Source organism: Somniosus microcephalus, chromosome 21 (assembly GCF_052327205.1).
Source record: "Somniosus microcephalus isolate GS21.2 chromosome 21, FLI_Smic_1.0, whole genome shotgun sequence".
NCBI lineage: Eukaryota > Metazoa > Chordata > Chondrichthyes > Squaliformes > Somniosidae > Somniosus > Somniosus microcephalus.
This window is the reverse complement of record NC_141007.1, coordinates 12,576,346-12,592,967: the sequence shown is the minus strand read 5'-3', so window position 1 is coordinate 12,592,967 and position 16,622 is coordinate 12,576,346. Positions and strand designations below refer to the sequence as shown.

Genomic DNA, 16,622 nt, shown 5'->3' with positions numbered 1-16,622 from the left:
TTCAAGCTGAGACTGCATGAGACCAGTCAGAGTTTGGATGCCACCAGGCAGAGACTGCATGACTGCAGTCTGAGCTTCCGCTGCAGCGCTAAGGCATTGGGTCGCTTCCGTCTGTGCTGCAATGGAAGCTGCGACATCGCTCATCATGCATGCCATCACATCTGGCCGCCAGTCTCTCTGGGAGTGAATCGTCATTTCCAGACTGGAAATCCTGGGTTCCATGGTGTGCAATGTTGGAGGCGGACTGCTCCATGCTCCTTGCCATTGCCGAGAGGCTCTCTGGCAGCCTTGCCATTGCACCTATGATTTCCATGTGCATGCCCATCACCGTTATTCTGAAGGCCTCCCCGTCGAGGTCCTCATCCGAGTCCTGTGCAGCAGAACTCGCGTGCAAACTTGCCCTCCGGGGAGCTGGCTCACGATCTACCCTTTCCCCCTTGCCTTGCTGTAGCCCACTCGTGCCCGGTGCCTCACCCTGTGCAGATCCCGCTACTACACTAGCCTCTAAAGAACGCATAATGCTAGTATCTGAGCTGGTGTCTGTGAGTGACAGGTGCAGTGACACGGTCTCTTCCTCCTCCTCCTCTTCTCCCCCCTCGCTCCCTGCGGTGCCCTCAGGGACAGGCTGCTCAGGTGCTTGCTGATTATCTGAAAGCAGAAAGGCACAAGAGTCGGGTTATGGTTTGTGCTTGGCTTCCGCTTGCTCCCGGCGAAGAGACTCGAGGTGTTCGGCGCCTTCCCGGATGCTTCTCACAGATGCTTCCTGGGGACCACAGTGCTGCCCATGACATGGTCTGCTATCTCCCTCCACATAGTGCGGCAGACTTGTGGCGAGGGCCTCCTGCCAATTGGTGGGTACAGGATCGCCTGCCCCCTCTCCACTGCGAACACCAATGCCTCTAGATCGCCATCGGAGAACCTATGGGCTCTCTCCCTCCATCTCTGGTCTGCCATGGTTCCTACAGATGTCTTCTAACTAGTGTTTGGTTTGCTGTTGGGGTAGCTGCACACACAACAATCCTAACAATGAGGTGCTGCAGCATCAATGAACCTCCCCTTTAAGTAGTGGAAAAAGCCTGTGGCAATCATGACTTGCAATTAGACTGCCCCCGATATTGGTCCAGCTTTTCAGTGTAACGCCAATCAGCTTGAGTTTTTAGACTAGAATCATGACTACAATCATTTTAATGAGGAGTTAGCGTGAATTTTGCGTGCAACCTAGACGGTTTTCAGGTGGTGAAGCTTAACCTTTTTAGTCTAAACACTGCCCATTTCTTGGCTATAATGAATTTCTAGCCCAGAGAGTTGTATATTGAAGTTTGCAGATGATGCTAAGTTTGGAGGCACAGTAAGTTGTGCAGATGGGAGCAGAAAGTTACAAAGTGATATAGACAGATTAAATGAGTGGGGGAAACTGTGGCAGATGGAGTTCAGTGTGGAGAAGTGTGAGGCCATCCACTTTGGATCTAAGAAAGACAAATCAGAATATTTTCTTAATGGCGAGAAGCTAGGAAGCGGAGCGGAGAGATTTAGGGGCCCATGTACAGAAATCGCTAAAAGCTAGTGCACAGGTACAAAAAGTAATCAAAAAGGCTAATGGAATGTTGTCCTTTATCTCAAGATGGTTGGAATACAAAGGGGAGGAGGTTATACTTCAGCTGTACAGAGGCTTGGGCAAACCCCATCTGGAGCACTGCGTTCAGTTCTGGGCACCACACCTCCCGAAGGGTAGATTGGCCTTGGAAGGGGTGCAGCGTAGATTCAACAGAATGATACCGGGGCTAAACGAGATTGTACAGACTAGGCTTGTGTTCCCTTGAGTATTGAAGACTAAGGGGTGATCTACTTGAGCTGTCTAAGACGATTAAAGGAATTGATAAGACAGAGAGAAACTATTTCCTCTGGTGGGGGGAGTTCAGAACAAGGGAGAAATTAGAGCCAGGTCGTTCAGGAGTGAAATCAGGAAGCACCTTTTCCACACAAAGGGTCGTGGTGATCTGGGACTCAGGGTCGTGGTGATCTGGGACTCTCTCCCCCAAAAATGCTGTGGATGCTGGGGGTCAATTGAAATTTTCAAGACTGGGATCAATAGATTTTTGTTGGATAGGGGTATCAAGGGATATGGAGCAAAGGCAGATAAATGGAGCTGAGATACAGATCAGCCATGATCTAATGGAATGGTGGAGCAGGCTTGATGAGCTGAATGGCCTACTCCAGTTCCTATGATAGGATTGTTACCACTTCAAAATAATAACACTAATCATTGCTCTCTGATTTACCTCATCTTCATTTTTATCCTTTTCACCCTTAATGGGGTACCCAACACCTGGATATGTCAATTTAAAAAGTCAGTCATAGTGTCTAGTTACATGCTCTGTATTGCCTTGTTCTGTTTGTGATATAGTCACTCTGCGCTGTTATAACAATGTCGCTTTCATTGTCTGTAACAGCCTGACTTTCACAGGAAATCACAGGAACCCCACAGTGCAGATAGAGGCCATTTCGGCCCATCGAGCCTGCACCGACACATATCCCACCCTATCCCCGTAACCCCACGTATTTAATCCCCCTAACACTAAGGGTCAATTTATCATAGCCAATCAACCTAACCCGCACATCTTTGGACTGTGGGAGGAAACCGGAGCACCCGGAGGAAACCCACGCAAACACGGGGAGAATGTGCAAACTCCACACAGACAGTCGCCCGAGGCCGGATTCGAACCCGGGTCCCTGGCGCTGTGAGGCAACAGTGCTAACCACTATGCCACTATGCCACCATGCCACTTTGTATGATCCAACTCTGTAAGTCTCGCCCTGTAATATTGCTGCTTCACCTTTTCTGTAACAGTGCTGCTCTGTCTGTCTGCAACAGTCTGACACTGTCTGTAATGGCCCGACTCTGTCTGTAACAGTCAGACTCTGTAATGATCCCACTCTGCCTGAATGTAGCAGTCTGACTCTGCTACAATGGTCCATCTCTGTCTACAGCAGTCAGAATTTGTAATGGTCCCATTCTGTCTGTCTTTAATGATCTGACTCTATTTGTAAGGGTCTTGCTCTGTCTGACTGTAGTAGTCTGACTCTGTCTGTAATGGTGCTGCTCTGCATATAACAGTTGGCCTCTGAGGGTTGCTCTCTCTCTCCGATGCCCACACACATTGTGTGGTTCTTAAGTTTCCCCTTTTCTTTGTTAGGTTCTGCGGTTCCTGCAAGACGAATTGCTCCAAGGCAGGAAGGAGATCATCCTTGGAAATTTTATTGTGCAGAAGGGAATATCAAATCCCACACTCCGGAATGAGATCTTCTGCCAGGTGGCGAACCAGACCTGGAAGAACCCAGACATGGAGGAGTGGCAGCGAGCTTGTCTGTTGATGGCCACCTGCCTGAGCTGCTTACGGCCCTCGCCCGAGCTCGAGAAGCCTCTGCTCAAGTAAGCAAATCTTACAGTCTCGTTTGGGGTGGGACAGAGTACCAGAGGTTACCATGGGAAAATTAGCGGAACAGTGACCTTTCACCTCCAGTACTTAAGTTAGTGATTGAATGACATGATTCACCAGCAATCTCTGGCCTGTGTAGTCATGAGGTGGGATCGAGCGAGGGCTAAGTTTTAATCCAAAAAAGAGTATATAGAATTTTACAGCACAGAAACAGGCCATTCGGCCCAACTGGTCTATGTCGGTGTTTATGCTCCACACGAGCCTCCTCCCACCCCTCTTTAACTCAGCTTATTAGCATATCCTTCTATTCCTTTCCCCCTCAGGTGCTTATTACAACTTTTCCAGTGGCTCAGTGTGTAAGTACATCATCTGGTGTGGTATTAAGCCACAAAGAGCAGGTTCAATTACAGACCTGTGCTGAGTTAGCTGATCTCGGTAGAGGTGACAGTAGGCACTTTGCAATTGGCCCCAGTGCCCTTGGGCTAGAGAGACAAGGGGAAACAAATCAGCTCTAATTTCCAGTCACTGTGCAATGATCGCTGTGGAAAAGGATGTGTGGAAGTGAGGAGAGGTAAGGTATGCTTTCAGGAGAGATGGGGTGAGAATTGGAAAACTGTAAACAGGTAAATTGTTGATGTTTGGGAGAAAATAATTCCCCTGTGTGAACACTTCCAGCCTCAATAGGAACGGTGCTCTCGAGAATGGGCTCTGCAACCTCTGACCTATAACCTTAAGGCATTCCTTTGAGGTAGTGTAGAGGGAGCTTTACTCTGTATCTAACCCGTGCTGTACCTGCCCTGGGAGTGTTTGATGGGACAGTGTAGAGGGAGCTTTACTCTGTATCTAACCCATGCTGTTCCTGCCCTGGGAGTGTTTGACGGGGCAGTGTAGACGGAGCTTTACTCTGTATCTAACCCGTGCTGTACCTGCTATTATGTCCGTGTATAATTGAGACACGGACGGCAGGAGTTGATTATAACAAGTCTTTACTGAATGGAGACAACCTGGAAACTGAAACTACAGAAGGCTGCTAGTGCCTTTTATACAGGGGTGGTCACTGCCGGTACTGCAGTCTGAGACCAGTTATTCCCTTAAAGGTACATACACAACAATTCCTCCCCTTTTAGATAAACAGTACATAACATTCATTTAACAACTAAATGATAACTAATTACAATTACAATTACGGTTGCTAGATACATTGGTTGAGGTTAAGCAATTATAAGTACAGTCTTTGAGGAGGCTTCCTGATTCTGTCTGGATAACGCCTCTTTGGGGTATCAGGTTCTTCTGGTAAGGTTGAGTCAGGATCAATGTTGTTGTTTGGTTCGTCTGCTTCCAATATCACCGATTCTGTGATAGATGCAATTGGTACTTCGGTTTCATCGCCAGGTGTATCAGATCGTGGTGTGGAGTTGACGTTTTCCAGTGACTCTAGAATCTGGTCAGCATGGCATCTTACAATGCTCTCTCCAACGTCCACGGTATACATGAGAGGTCCTTGCCGTGTACAGATCGTTCCTGGCTGCCATTTCTCTGTGCGGTAGTCCCTGGCCAAAACTGGTTGACCTATCTTAAAACTCCTGGTCAGCCTTTCATTCATATTCTGAAGCTGCCTGTTCTCCACATCTCTTCTGATGTTTGGCTTAACCAAATCCAAGCGGCATCGTAGTCTTCGATTGAAGAACATCATGGCAGGAGTTTGGTTGGTAACCGCATGTGTCGCATTCCAGTAAGCAAACAAGAAGTTGTCCACCTTGTGTTGTAGGGGTATATCTTCATTACACATTGCCTTGATAGCCTTCTTGAATGTTTGAACAAACTTCTCGGCCAATCCATTAGTGGCTGGATGATATGGGGTGGATGTGTAATGCTTAACACCATTGTTCTTTAAGAACCTCCGGAACTCTTCAGACACAAACGGTGGTCCATTGTCAGAGCAAATCTGTTCAGGCAGCCCATTCCTGGCGAATATGGTTCGTAAGACTGTGATAGTTTTTTCTGTGGTGGTTGAGGACATTTTTATTACCTCTGGCCACTTTGAATGTGCATCCACCGCAATTAAAAACATCGAGTCCATGAAGGGACCAGCAAAATCAATGTGCACCCTTTGCCATGGAGATGAGTGCCACTCCCATGGATGTAGTGGGGCTTGTGGTGGGGCGTTTTGGACCTTCTGGCATCCTGTACAGCTCTTGGTCATCTCTTCGATTTCTCTATCGATTCCCGGCCACCACACAAACACTCTGGCTAAGTTCTTCATTTTTACCCCTCCCAGATGACCCTCATGAAGCTCATTGAGCACTCCATCCTTCAATTTGGGTGGAATTACTACTCTGGATCCACACATCAAGGTTCCTCTGCACACTGACAGCTGTTCTCTTCTCGGCGAGAATGCTGGCAGCAGTGGTTCGCCATGTGCTGGCCATCCCTTCACCGTTAAATCATAGACCCAGGATAGTGTCGGGTCATTTCGTGTTTCCTTTTCTATGTTTGCATTCGTCACAGGAAGACATTCGACTATGGTCGAGTGGAATATCTCCACTGGATCCACTGCAAGTTCTTCTTCCACCATCGGCAACGGTAGGCGCGACAATCCATCAGCATTCCCATGCTGTTTAGTTCCTTTGTACTCGATGTCATATTGGTGTGCCCCTAGGAAAAGGGACCACCTCTGTACCCGTTGTGCTGTCATTATCGGTACGCCCTTCTGAGGGTTGAAAATGGAGACAAGAGGTTGATGATCAGTTAGTAGAGTAAATTTTTGACCGTGCAGGTAGTGATTGAACTTCTTCACCCCCCACACCAGGCTAAGGGCCTCTCTGTCAATCTGGGCGTAGTTACGCTCGGCTGAAGTTAACGAGCGTGACGCAAAAGCTATCGGCCTCTCTAACCCATCAAGGAATTTATGTGACAGTACCGCCCCAATGCCGTAGGGAGACGCATCACACGCCAGTCTTATCGGTAGTGATGGGTTGTAGTGAGCCAATACTTCTCTTGAAGTGATTAAGTCCTTACTCTTCTGAAAGGCCCGCTTACATTCATTGCTCCATTTCCATGCTACTCCCGTTCGTAGTAGGGCGTTCAGTGGGTGCAGAATTGTGGACAAATTCGGTAAAAACTTATGGTAGTAATTCACCAATCCGAGGAATGACCTCAGTTGCGACACATTTTCAGGCGCTGGGGCCTTAACTACCGCTTCAATTTTGTCAGGGGACTTATGTAACCCCTCTTCATCAATCACGTGGCCACAATACGATATCTGTTTCTTAAAAAACTCACATTTGGGGCGATTGGCTCGTAGCCCATGTTCACATAGTCTAGTGAGCACCTGTTCTAGGTTGTCAAGGTGTTCACTGTCATCTTCACCTGTCACTAGGATATCGTCCAAGTAACACTGAGTCCCCGGAATCCCTTGCAGGACTTGTTCCATCGCTCTTTGCCATATCGCCGGAGCTGATGCTACCCCGAATACCAGTCGATGATACTGGTAAAGACGTTTGTGAGTGTTTATCGTGAGATACTTCCTAGAGGATTCTTCAACCTCCATCTGCAAATATGCTTGTGCTAGGTCAATTTTTGTAAAACGCTTCCCTCCAGATAGTGAGGCGAAGATATCTTCTATCCTTGGAAGAGGATATTGTACTGTGTGAAGGATTGGGTTCACCATCACCTTGAAGTCCCCACAGATGCGAACCTTCCTTGGCTCCTCAGACTTATTGTTTAACGTTTTCTTCATCACAGGAACGATGGGTGTCGCCCACTCGCTCCAGTCTACCTTAGATAACACGCCTGCATTCTCCAGATTCTCCAGCTCTGCCTCGACGGCTGGGCGAATTGCATATGGTACCGGTCTTGCTTTGAAAAACTTGGGAATTGCATTCTCTTCTATTTTTATCGAGGCAGTTACGCCTTTAAGAGTGTCCAGTTCTTGTTGAAATACCTCTTTGGCGTTAGCTAAGATTGTTGACAATCATCCAGGAGTAACGTCGTCATCCTTTTTACCAGCCACCGTCATTGCCTGAATGGAGTGCCAGTCTAAGCTTATCTTTCCGATCCATTCACGTCCCAATAACGGTGGTCCACCATCTTGCAGTATGTAGAGATACAATTTCCGTATTTTCTTGCCGTTGTATTCGACAGGCACCCTTATTTTTCCTCTGGGGTATACTTTTTGCCCCGTATACGTCCTCAAGACTTTGGATGTCTCTCTCAAGGGTATGTGTGAGAATAGCCGCTCGTAGTCTCGTCAATTCATGACGGTTAGAGCTGATCCTGTATCCAATTCCATTTTGACTTGGGACCCTGCTATCGTGAGGGTGACCCAAATGGTTTGGTGATCCTCTTTTGCGATTACATTGTGAAGTTTGAGACAGCTTAGTCTCTTGTTCCCGGATTCACTATCGCTCATCTGGTCTTCGGAACTACTGTCCGTCATCTTTTGTACTTTCTTGTACGGTTCCTTAGTAGCCATTTTGTTGTCGTTGGTCTTCTTCCCAGACCTGCAAACTCGTGCAATGTGTCCCATCTTTCCGCATTGCCTGCATATTTTGTCCTTGGACCAGCAGTCCTTCTGGTCATGGGTTGTTCTGCCGCAGCGATAACATTTTGCAAATCCCCGTGTCATTTCGTGGGTGCCGTATTCCTGAGGCTTTTGTTGTATTTCCGCAGCTCCCCTGGCTCTTTCTCTGAGTGTAACTTCTTCTGGGCTCCTTCACTCAGGAGTCCACAGACAAATTTGTCCCGTAGGGTATCTGCCAGTCCTGCTCCGAACTGGCAGTGCTTTGATAGCTTGCGTAGTTCCGTAAGGTAATCAGCATTGCTCTCATCTTTATACTGAGTTCTCCTGTGGAATTTAAATCTTTCTGCTATCAGCAGCGGTGCAGGGTTTAGGTGTTCCTGTAGGATAGCAACAATTTCATTAAAACTCTTCGCCTTCGGTTTGGCTGGAGTAATCAGGTCCCGCAATAGGCCGTACGTTCTTGCACCCATTAAGTTTAGCAGTACCGATGCCTTTTTCTCATCGGCTATTTCGTTTGCCTCGCAATATACCTCGACTCTTTCCACATACGTGGTCTAGTCTTCTATTGCATTATCAAAGGCAGTGATATAGCCAGGCTTCGGCATCTTGGAAATCTAAAATGGTGCCTCCCGCGCTTTGCCTTCTTCCCCGATTTAACAAAATGGTGCCTCCCGCGCTTTGCCTTCTTCCCCGCTGTTGCTGACGCTGCTTCCCACGGTTTCCGTTTCCGTTGTAAACTGCAGCTCCTCGCGGCTTTCTGCGCGTTTAATGTTTTTTTATTTTATTATTTTCCCGTCGTCAGAACAACCCTGCGGGACTCTTGCCTCCCTCTTCTCGGGTCTGTACGCTGCCCAGCTTCGTAGCACCGGCCGCGCCCTGTGTGCTCCACCCTCTCTCTCCTCTTCCCGACAACGCTGCTCGACCCCGTTGCAAGCCACCCACTCGAGTTCTAGACCGCCGCAGCCCAGGAAGGATCAGTGTACTACCTGCCACCAGCCCGATTAGCTGAAGCACCGTCGACAGGAACCAAGCCCCACTCTCGACAGCCTCTCCTGCAAATCTTCAACTCCGCTGACTCAGAGGCGGATGCCCACGGTCGACGCCCGTTTCTACTGTTTCTTTCTTCTTTCTGGCCTCGACATCTGCTCACTTCACTTCAGGGATGGACCCCATGAGGTGGTGCAGACTGTAGGTAAGTTCGTATCTGCTCGTCGCCAATATTATGTCCGTGTATAATTGAGACACGGACGGCAGGAGTTGATTATACCAAGTCTTTACTGAATGGAGACAACCTGGAACTGAAACTACAGAAGGCTGCTAGTGCCTTTTATACAGGGCTGGTCACTGCCAGTACTGCAGTCTGAGACCAGTTATTCCCTTAAAGGTACATACACAACACCTGCCCTGGGAGTGTTTGATGGGACAGTGTAGAGGGAGCTTTACTCTGTATCTAACCCGTGCTGTTCCTGCCCTGGGAGTGTTTGATGGGACAGTGTAGAGGGAGCTTTACTCTGTATCTAACCCATGCTGTTCCTGCCCTGGGAGTGTTTGATGGGACAGTGTAGACGGAGCTTTACTCTGTATCTAACCTGTGCTGTACCTGCCCTGGGAGTGTTTGATGGGACAGTGTAGAGGGAGTTTTACTCTATCAAACCCGTGCTGTACCTGCCCTGGGAGTGTTTGATGGGACAGTGTAGAGGGAGCTTTACTCTGTATCTAACCCGTGCTGTACCTGCGCTGGGAGTGTTTGATGGGACAGTGTAGAGGGAGCTTTACTCTGCATCTAACCCGTGCTGTACCTGCCCTGGGAGTGTTTGATGGGACAGTGTAGAGGGAGCATTACTCTGTATCTAACCCGTGCTGTACCTGCCCTGGGAGTGTTTGATGGGACAGTGTAGAGGGAGCTTTACTCTGTATCTAACCCGTGCTGTACCTGCCCTGGCAGTGTTTGATGGGACAGTGTAGAGGGAGCTCTACTCTGCATCTAACCCGTGCTGTACCTGCCCTGGGAGTGTTTGATGGGACAGTGTAGAGGGAGCTTTACTCTGTATCTAACCCCGTGCTGTACCTGCCCTGGGAGTGTTTGATGGGACAGTGTAGAGGGAGCTTTACTCTGCATCTAACCTATGCTGTACCTGCCCTGTGAGTGTTTGATGGGACAGTGTAGAGGGAGCTTTACTCTGTATCTAACCCGTGCTGTACCTGCCCTGGGTGTGTTTGACGGGACAGTGTAGAGGGAGCTTTACTCTGTATCTAACCCATGCTGTACCTGCCCCAGGAGTTTTTGATGGGGCAGTGTAGAGGGAGCTTTACTCTGTATCTAACCCGTGCTGTACCTGCCCTGGGAGTGTTTGATGGGACAGTGTAGAGGGAGCTTTACTCTGTATCTAACCCGTGCTGTACCTGCCCTGGGAGTGTTTGATGGGACAGTGTAGAGGGAGCTTTACTCTGTATCTAACCCCGTGCTGTACCTGCCCTGGGAGTGTTTGATGGGACAGTGTAGAGGGAGTTTTACTCTGCATCTAACCTATGCTGTACCTGCCCTGTGAGTGTTTGATGGGACAGTGTAGAGGGAGCTTTACTCTGTATCTAACCCGTGCTGTACCTGCCCTGGGTGTGTTTGACGGGACAGTGTAGAGGGAGCTTTACTCTGTATCTAACCCGTGCTGTACCTGCCCTGGGTGTGTTTGACGGGACAGTGTAGAGAAAGCTTTACTCTGTATCTAACCCATGCTGTACCTGCCCCGGGAGTGTTTGATGGGACAGTGTAGAGGGAGCTTTACTCTGTGTCTAACCCGTGCTGCACCTGCCCTGGGAGTGTTTGATGGGACAGTGTAGAGGGAGCTTTACTCTGTATCTAACCCGTGCTGTACCTGCCCTGGGAGTGTTTGATGGGGACAGTGTAGAGGGAGCTTTACTCTGTATCTAACCCGTGCTGTACCTGCCCTGGGAGTGTTTGATGGGACAGTGTAGAGGGAGCTTTACTCTGTGTCTAACCCGTGCTGTACCTGCCCTGGGAGTGTTTGATGGGACAGTGTAGAGCAGGGGTGGACAATTATTTAGGCTGGAGGGCCACTTAACAATTTTTGGTGAGCTGCACACCAATGTTCCTCCTAAGGTGTGCTGCCGCGCAGTCACGCACCAATCACGAGGTCCCACACATGCCGCTCACCGGCTCCTGCCGCTGGAAGAGATGCAGCAAATTTAAAGGGACCGCGCACAAAAAAAATGAGTGGGAACATTGCTGCACACATAAAATGAATTGTGTTAACAACAGCTACCATTAAAATTAAAAACAGTGAGTGCAATGTCCAATATACCTGGGTCCATTTAGTTGTGCCTCCATTTTGCTAATTAAGTGGGATAATATTAAAACGAGTGAATAATTGTGCAAGAATTAATAACCCCACTAACAGTCATTTGTGAGAGCAAAGTGTTAAATTGGTAAATTTGAAACAGGCCAACTCATCGTGTTGATCATCACTCCCACTTCTACCCTTCCAATAACTTATTAACATAAATTCAGATAGCAGTCAGATACTATCTTAAATACACAAAATGTAGTGTAAAATAGTGAAATCTTCTGTTACTAAATGAATGAAATGATTGATCGATCGATTATGTTTTGTACTGAAAGTCTACGTGGCTGTGTGGCAGAGCGACTCCAGTCTGCGGGGCCTCTGACGCATGAGGTGTTCTATTTTTAGTGCGCCGAGTACGGGAGCCCAAGGCTTCACAAAGCCTGAACTACAATCATGTGCCATTACCTGGAGTCCTTGTGCTCCGGGATCCACTGCCGTGTCTAAAACGACGATAAGAAAGATGCAGCACAGTAAAAGAGTCACCGAGATGAGCAGCCATGGCTTGACTCAGGCTGATGTGCAGCTCGTGCTCCTGCTCGCGTTCTATTTCTCTCCCATCCAGCGGGCCGGATAGAATGAACTGGCGGGCCGGGTACAGCCGCGCGGGCTGTATTTTGCCCAACACTGGGCTAGAAACTCCCCCGCTCTTTACTGAGGAAACTCCCAGAAACAGCAGGGACCCGCTGTAACTGGGTCTGCGCCAGAGTTACGCCGGGAGACTGGCGGTACCCCCGCCGAATTCTGTCAACACCTTTCACCCAATTGCACCAATACACAAAAATAGCATTTTATAATTCACTGGAATGAAATCAAGCCCAGGACTAATTTTGAATGAGTCGCTAATATTCCTGAGACGAGTTGAGACTAAAAACTCGCAGCAAGTTTAGAAAAAAGTTCTAAGTAAACAATCTTCCAATCGATTCGATTGTGTCAGTTCTGAGTCATGCTGCCAATGGCGTTCTTTTATATATTTCAAGTATTTATGTTATTGTGCACTTATCTGGAAGGTTTGCACAGATTTATGGAAAGTAAAACCACAAACCATGAGGAACTCACTTTTCACATTGCAGTGACGGAGCAGTAACTGAGGTTTCAGGTGTTAATAACGTTATTGATTTACAAGCTGCAGATAATGCAGTAAGTTTTTGTTTCCCTGTAATCGCTTCTATCTGGTACAGTATCAGTTTCTATTCTCGCTCCACACATTTTCGAGTCTGGTGCTGCAGATACCGCTGTAAACAGCGGAAGGCGAGCCTACAGTGCACAGCGCTAATATTGTTGATTTATTTTTGCAATTTTGAAAGGGGAGGTTATAGCAATGATGCAGTGAATGGCAGGTTCAATTTGTCCCGCCTCGGTTTTTGGCTGTGACACCCCGGCTGCCTCGGAGACAATGACCCACCTCCTGACGTCATGTGGGGCAGACGTTCGAAGCTCGAAGCCAGGCCTTGACGGGCCAGATAGAATCCATTAGTGGACCGGACCGTATTTTGCCCGCCACTGGTGCAAAGGGAGCTTTACTCTGTATCTAACCCGTGCTCTGGGAGTGTTTGATGGGACAGTGTAGAGGGAGCTTTACTCTGTATCTAACCCGTGCTGTACCTGCCCTGGGAGTATTTGATGGGACAGTGTAGAGGGAGCTTTACTCTTTATCTAACCCCGTGCTGTACCTGCCCTGGGAGTGTTTGATGGTCAGTGTAGAGGGAGCTTTACTCTGTATCTAACCCGTGCTGTACCTGCCCTGGGAGTGTTTGATGGGGCAGTGTAGAGGGAGCTTTACTCTGTATCTAACGCGTGCTGTACCTGCCCTGGGAGTGTTTGATGGGACAGTGTAGAGGGAGCTTCACTCTGTATCTAACCTGTGCTGTACCTGCCCTGGGAGTGTTTGATGGGACAGTGTAGAGGGAGCTTTACTCTGTATCTAACCCGTGCTGTACCTGTCCTGGGAGTGTTTGATGGGACAGTGTAGAGGGAGCTTTACTCTGTATCTAACCCGTGCTGTACCTGTCCTGGGAGTGTTTGATGGGACAGTGTAGAGGGAGCTTTACTCTGTATCTAACCCATGCTGTACCTGCCCCGGGAGTGTTTGATGGGACAGTGTAGACGGAGCTTTACTCTGTATCTAACCCGTGCTGTACCTGCCCTGGGAGTGTTTGATGGGACAGTGTAGAGGGAGTTTTACTCTGTATCAAACCCGTGCTGTACCCGCCATGGGATCGTTTGATGGGACAGTGTAGAGGGAGCTTTACTCTGTATCTAACCCGTGCTGTACCTGCCCCGGGAGAGTTTGATGGGACAGTGTAGAGGGAGCTTTACTCTGTATCTAACCCGTGCTGTACCTGCGCTGGGAGTGTTTGATGGGACAGTGTAGAGGGAGCTTTACTCTGCATCTAACCCGTGCTGTACCTGCCCTGGGAGTGTTTGATGGGACAGTGTAGAGGGAGCTTTACTCTGTATCTAACCCGTGCTGTACCTGCCCTGGGAGTGTTTGATGGGACAGTGTAGAGGGAGCTTTACTCTGCATCTAACCCCGTGCTGTACCTGCCCTGGGAGTGTTTGATGGGACAGTGTAGAGGGAGCTTTACTCTGCATCTAACCTATGCTGTACCTGCCCTGTGAGTGTTTGATGGGACAGTGTAGAGGGAGCTTTACTCTGCATCTAACCCGTGCTGTACCTGCCCTGGGTGTGTTTGACGGGACAGTGTAGAGGGAGCTTTACTCTGTATCTAACCCATGCTGTACCTGCCCCAGGAGTTTTTGATGGGGCACTGTAGAGGGAGCTTTACTCTCTATCTAACCCGTGCTGTACCTGCCCTGGAATGTTTGATGGGACAGTGTAGAGGGAGCTTTACTCTGTATCTTACCCGTGCTGCACCTGCCCTGGGAGTGTTTGATGGGACAGTGTAGAGGGAGCTTTACTCTGTATCTAACCCGTGCTGTACCTGCCCCAGGAGTTTTTGATGGGGCACTGTAGAGGGAGCTTTACTCTGTATCTAACCCGTGCTGTACCTGCCCTGGGAGTGTTTGATGGGACAGTGTAGAGGGAGCTTTACTCTGTATCTTACCCCTGCTGTACCTGCCCTGGGAGTGTTTGATGGGACAGTGTAGAGGGAGCTTTACTCTGTATCTAACCCGTGCTGTACCTGCCCCAGGAGTTTTTGATGGGGCACTGTAGAGGGAGCTTTACTCTGTATCTAACCCGTGCTGTACCTGCCCTGGGAGTGTTTGATGGGACAGTGTAGAGGGAGCTTTACTCTGTATCTTACCCGTGCTGTACCTGCCCTGGGAGTGTTTGATGGGACAGTGTAGAGGGAGCTTTACTCTGTATCCAACCCGTGCTGTGCCTGCCCTAGGAGTGTTTGATGGGGCAGTGTAGAGCGAGCTTTACTCTGTATCTAACCCATGCTGTACCTGCCCTTGGAGTGTTTGATGGGACAGTGTAGAGGGAGCTTTACTCTGTGTCTAACCCGTGCTGTACCTGCCCTGGGAGTGTTTGATGGGACAGTGTAGAGCAGGGGTGGACAATTATTTAGGCTGGAGGGCGTGTTTGATGGGACAGTGTAGAGGGAGCTTTACTCTGTATCCAACCCGTGCTGTGCCTGCCCTAGGAGTGTTTGATGGGGCAGTGTAGAGCGAGCTTTACTCTGTATCTAACCCATGCTGTACCTGCCCTGGGAGTGTTTGATGGGACAGTGTAGAGGTAGCTTTACTCTGTATCTAACCCGTGCTGTACCTGCCCTAGGAGTGTTTGATGGGACAGTGTAGAGGGAGCTTTACTCTCTATCTAACACGTGCTGTACCTGCCCTGGGAGTGTTTGATGGGACAGTGTAGAGGGAGCTTTACTCTGTATCTTACCCGTGCTGTACCTGCCCTGGGAGTGTTTGATGGGACAGTGTAGAGGGAGCTTTACTCTGTATCTAACCCGTGCTGTACCTGCCCTGGGAGTGTTTGATGGGACAGTGTAGAGGGAGCTTTACTCTGTATCTAACCCCGTGCTGTACCTGCCCTGGGAGTGTTTGATGGGACAGTGTAGAGGGAGCTTTACTCTGTATCTAACCCGTGCTGTACCTGCCCTGGGAGTGTTTGATGGGACAGTGTAGAGGGAGCTTTACTCTGTACCTAACCCCGTGCTGTACCTGCCCTGGGAGTGTTTGATGGGACAGTGTAGAGGGAGCTTTACTCTGCATCTAACCTATGCTGTACCTGCCCTGTGAGTGTTTGATGGGACAGTGTAGAGGGAGCTTTACTCTGTATCTAACCCGTGCTGTACCTGCCCTGGGTGTGTTTGACGGGACAGTGTAGAGGAAGCTTTACTCTGTATCTAACCCATGCTGTACCTGCCCCGGGAGTGTTTGATGGGACAGTGTAGAGGGAGCTTTACTCTGTGTCTAACCCGTGCTGTACCTGCCCTGGGAGTGTTTGATGGGACAGTGTAGAGGGAGCTTTACTCTGTATCTAACCCGTGCTGTACCTGCCCTGGGAGTGTTTGATGGGGACAGTGTCGAGGGAGCTTTACTCTGTATCTAACCCGTGCTGTACCTGCCCTTGGAGTGTTTGATGGGACAGTGTAGAGGGAGCTTTACTCTGTGTCTAACCCGTGCTGTACCTGCCCTGGGAGTGTTTGATGGGACAGTGTAGAGCAGGGGTGGACAATTATTTAGGCTGGAGGGCCACTTAACAATTTTTGGTGAGCTGCACACCAATGTTCCTCCTGAGGTGTGCTGCCGCGCAGTCATGCACCAATCACGAGGTCCCACACATGCCGCTCACTGGCTCCTGCCGCTGGAAGAGATGCAGCAAATTTAAAGGGACCGCGCACAAAGAAAATGAGAGGGAACATTGCTGCACACATAAAATGAATTGTGTTAACAATGTGATCGCGTTAGAGAGGGTGCAGAGGAGGTTCACCAGGATGTTACCAGGGCTGGAGCGCTTCAGCTATGAAGAGAGACTGGGCAGATTGGGTTTGTTTTCCTTGGAGCAGAGGAGGCTGAGGGGGGACATGATTGAGGTGTACAAAATTGTGAGGGGCATAGATAGGATGGATGCTGAGGAGCTTTTCCCCTTAGTAGAGGGGTCAATAACTAGGGGGCATAGATTCAAGGTAAAGGGAGGGAGGTTTAGAGGGGATTTGAGAAAGAACTTTTTCACCCAGAGGGTGGTTGGAGTCTGGAACTCACTGCCTGAAAGGGTTGTGGAGGCAGAAACCCTCACAACATTTAAGAAGCATTTGGATGAGCATTTGAAATGCCATAGCATACAAGGCTACGGGCCAAATGCTGGAATATGGGATTAGATTA

The 16,622-nt window shown here is 49.1% G+C and overlaps 1 protein-coding gene across 1 annotated transcript in view; it reads left to right on the top strand.

Moving 5' to 3' along the window:
• LOC147102608 (unconventional myosin-XVB-like) overlaps positions 1 to 16,622 on the top strand; it is a 326,297-nt gene that overhangs the window by 141,794 nt on the left and 167,881 nt on the right. Inside the window, exon 5 of the mRNA XM_085963249.1 lies at positions 3,195 to 3,430. Within this exon, the coding sequence (XP_085819375.1) occupies positions 3,195 to 3,430 (236 nt within the window). The remainder of the gene's footprint in view (positions 1 to 3,194; positions 3,431 to 16,622) is intronic.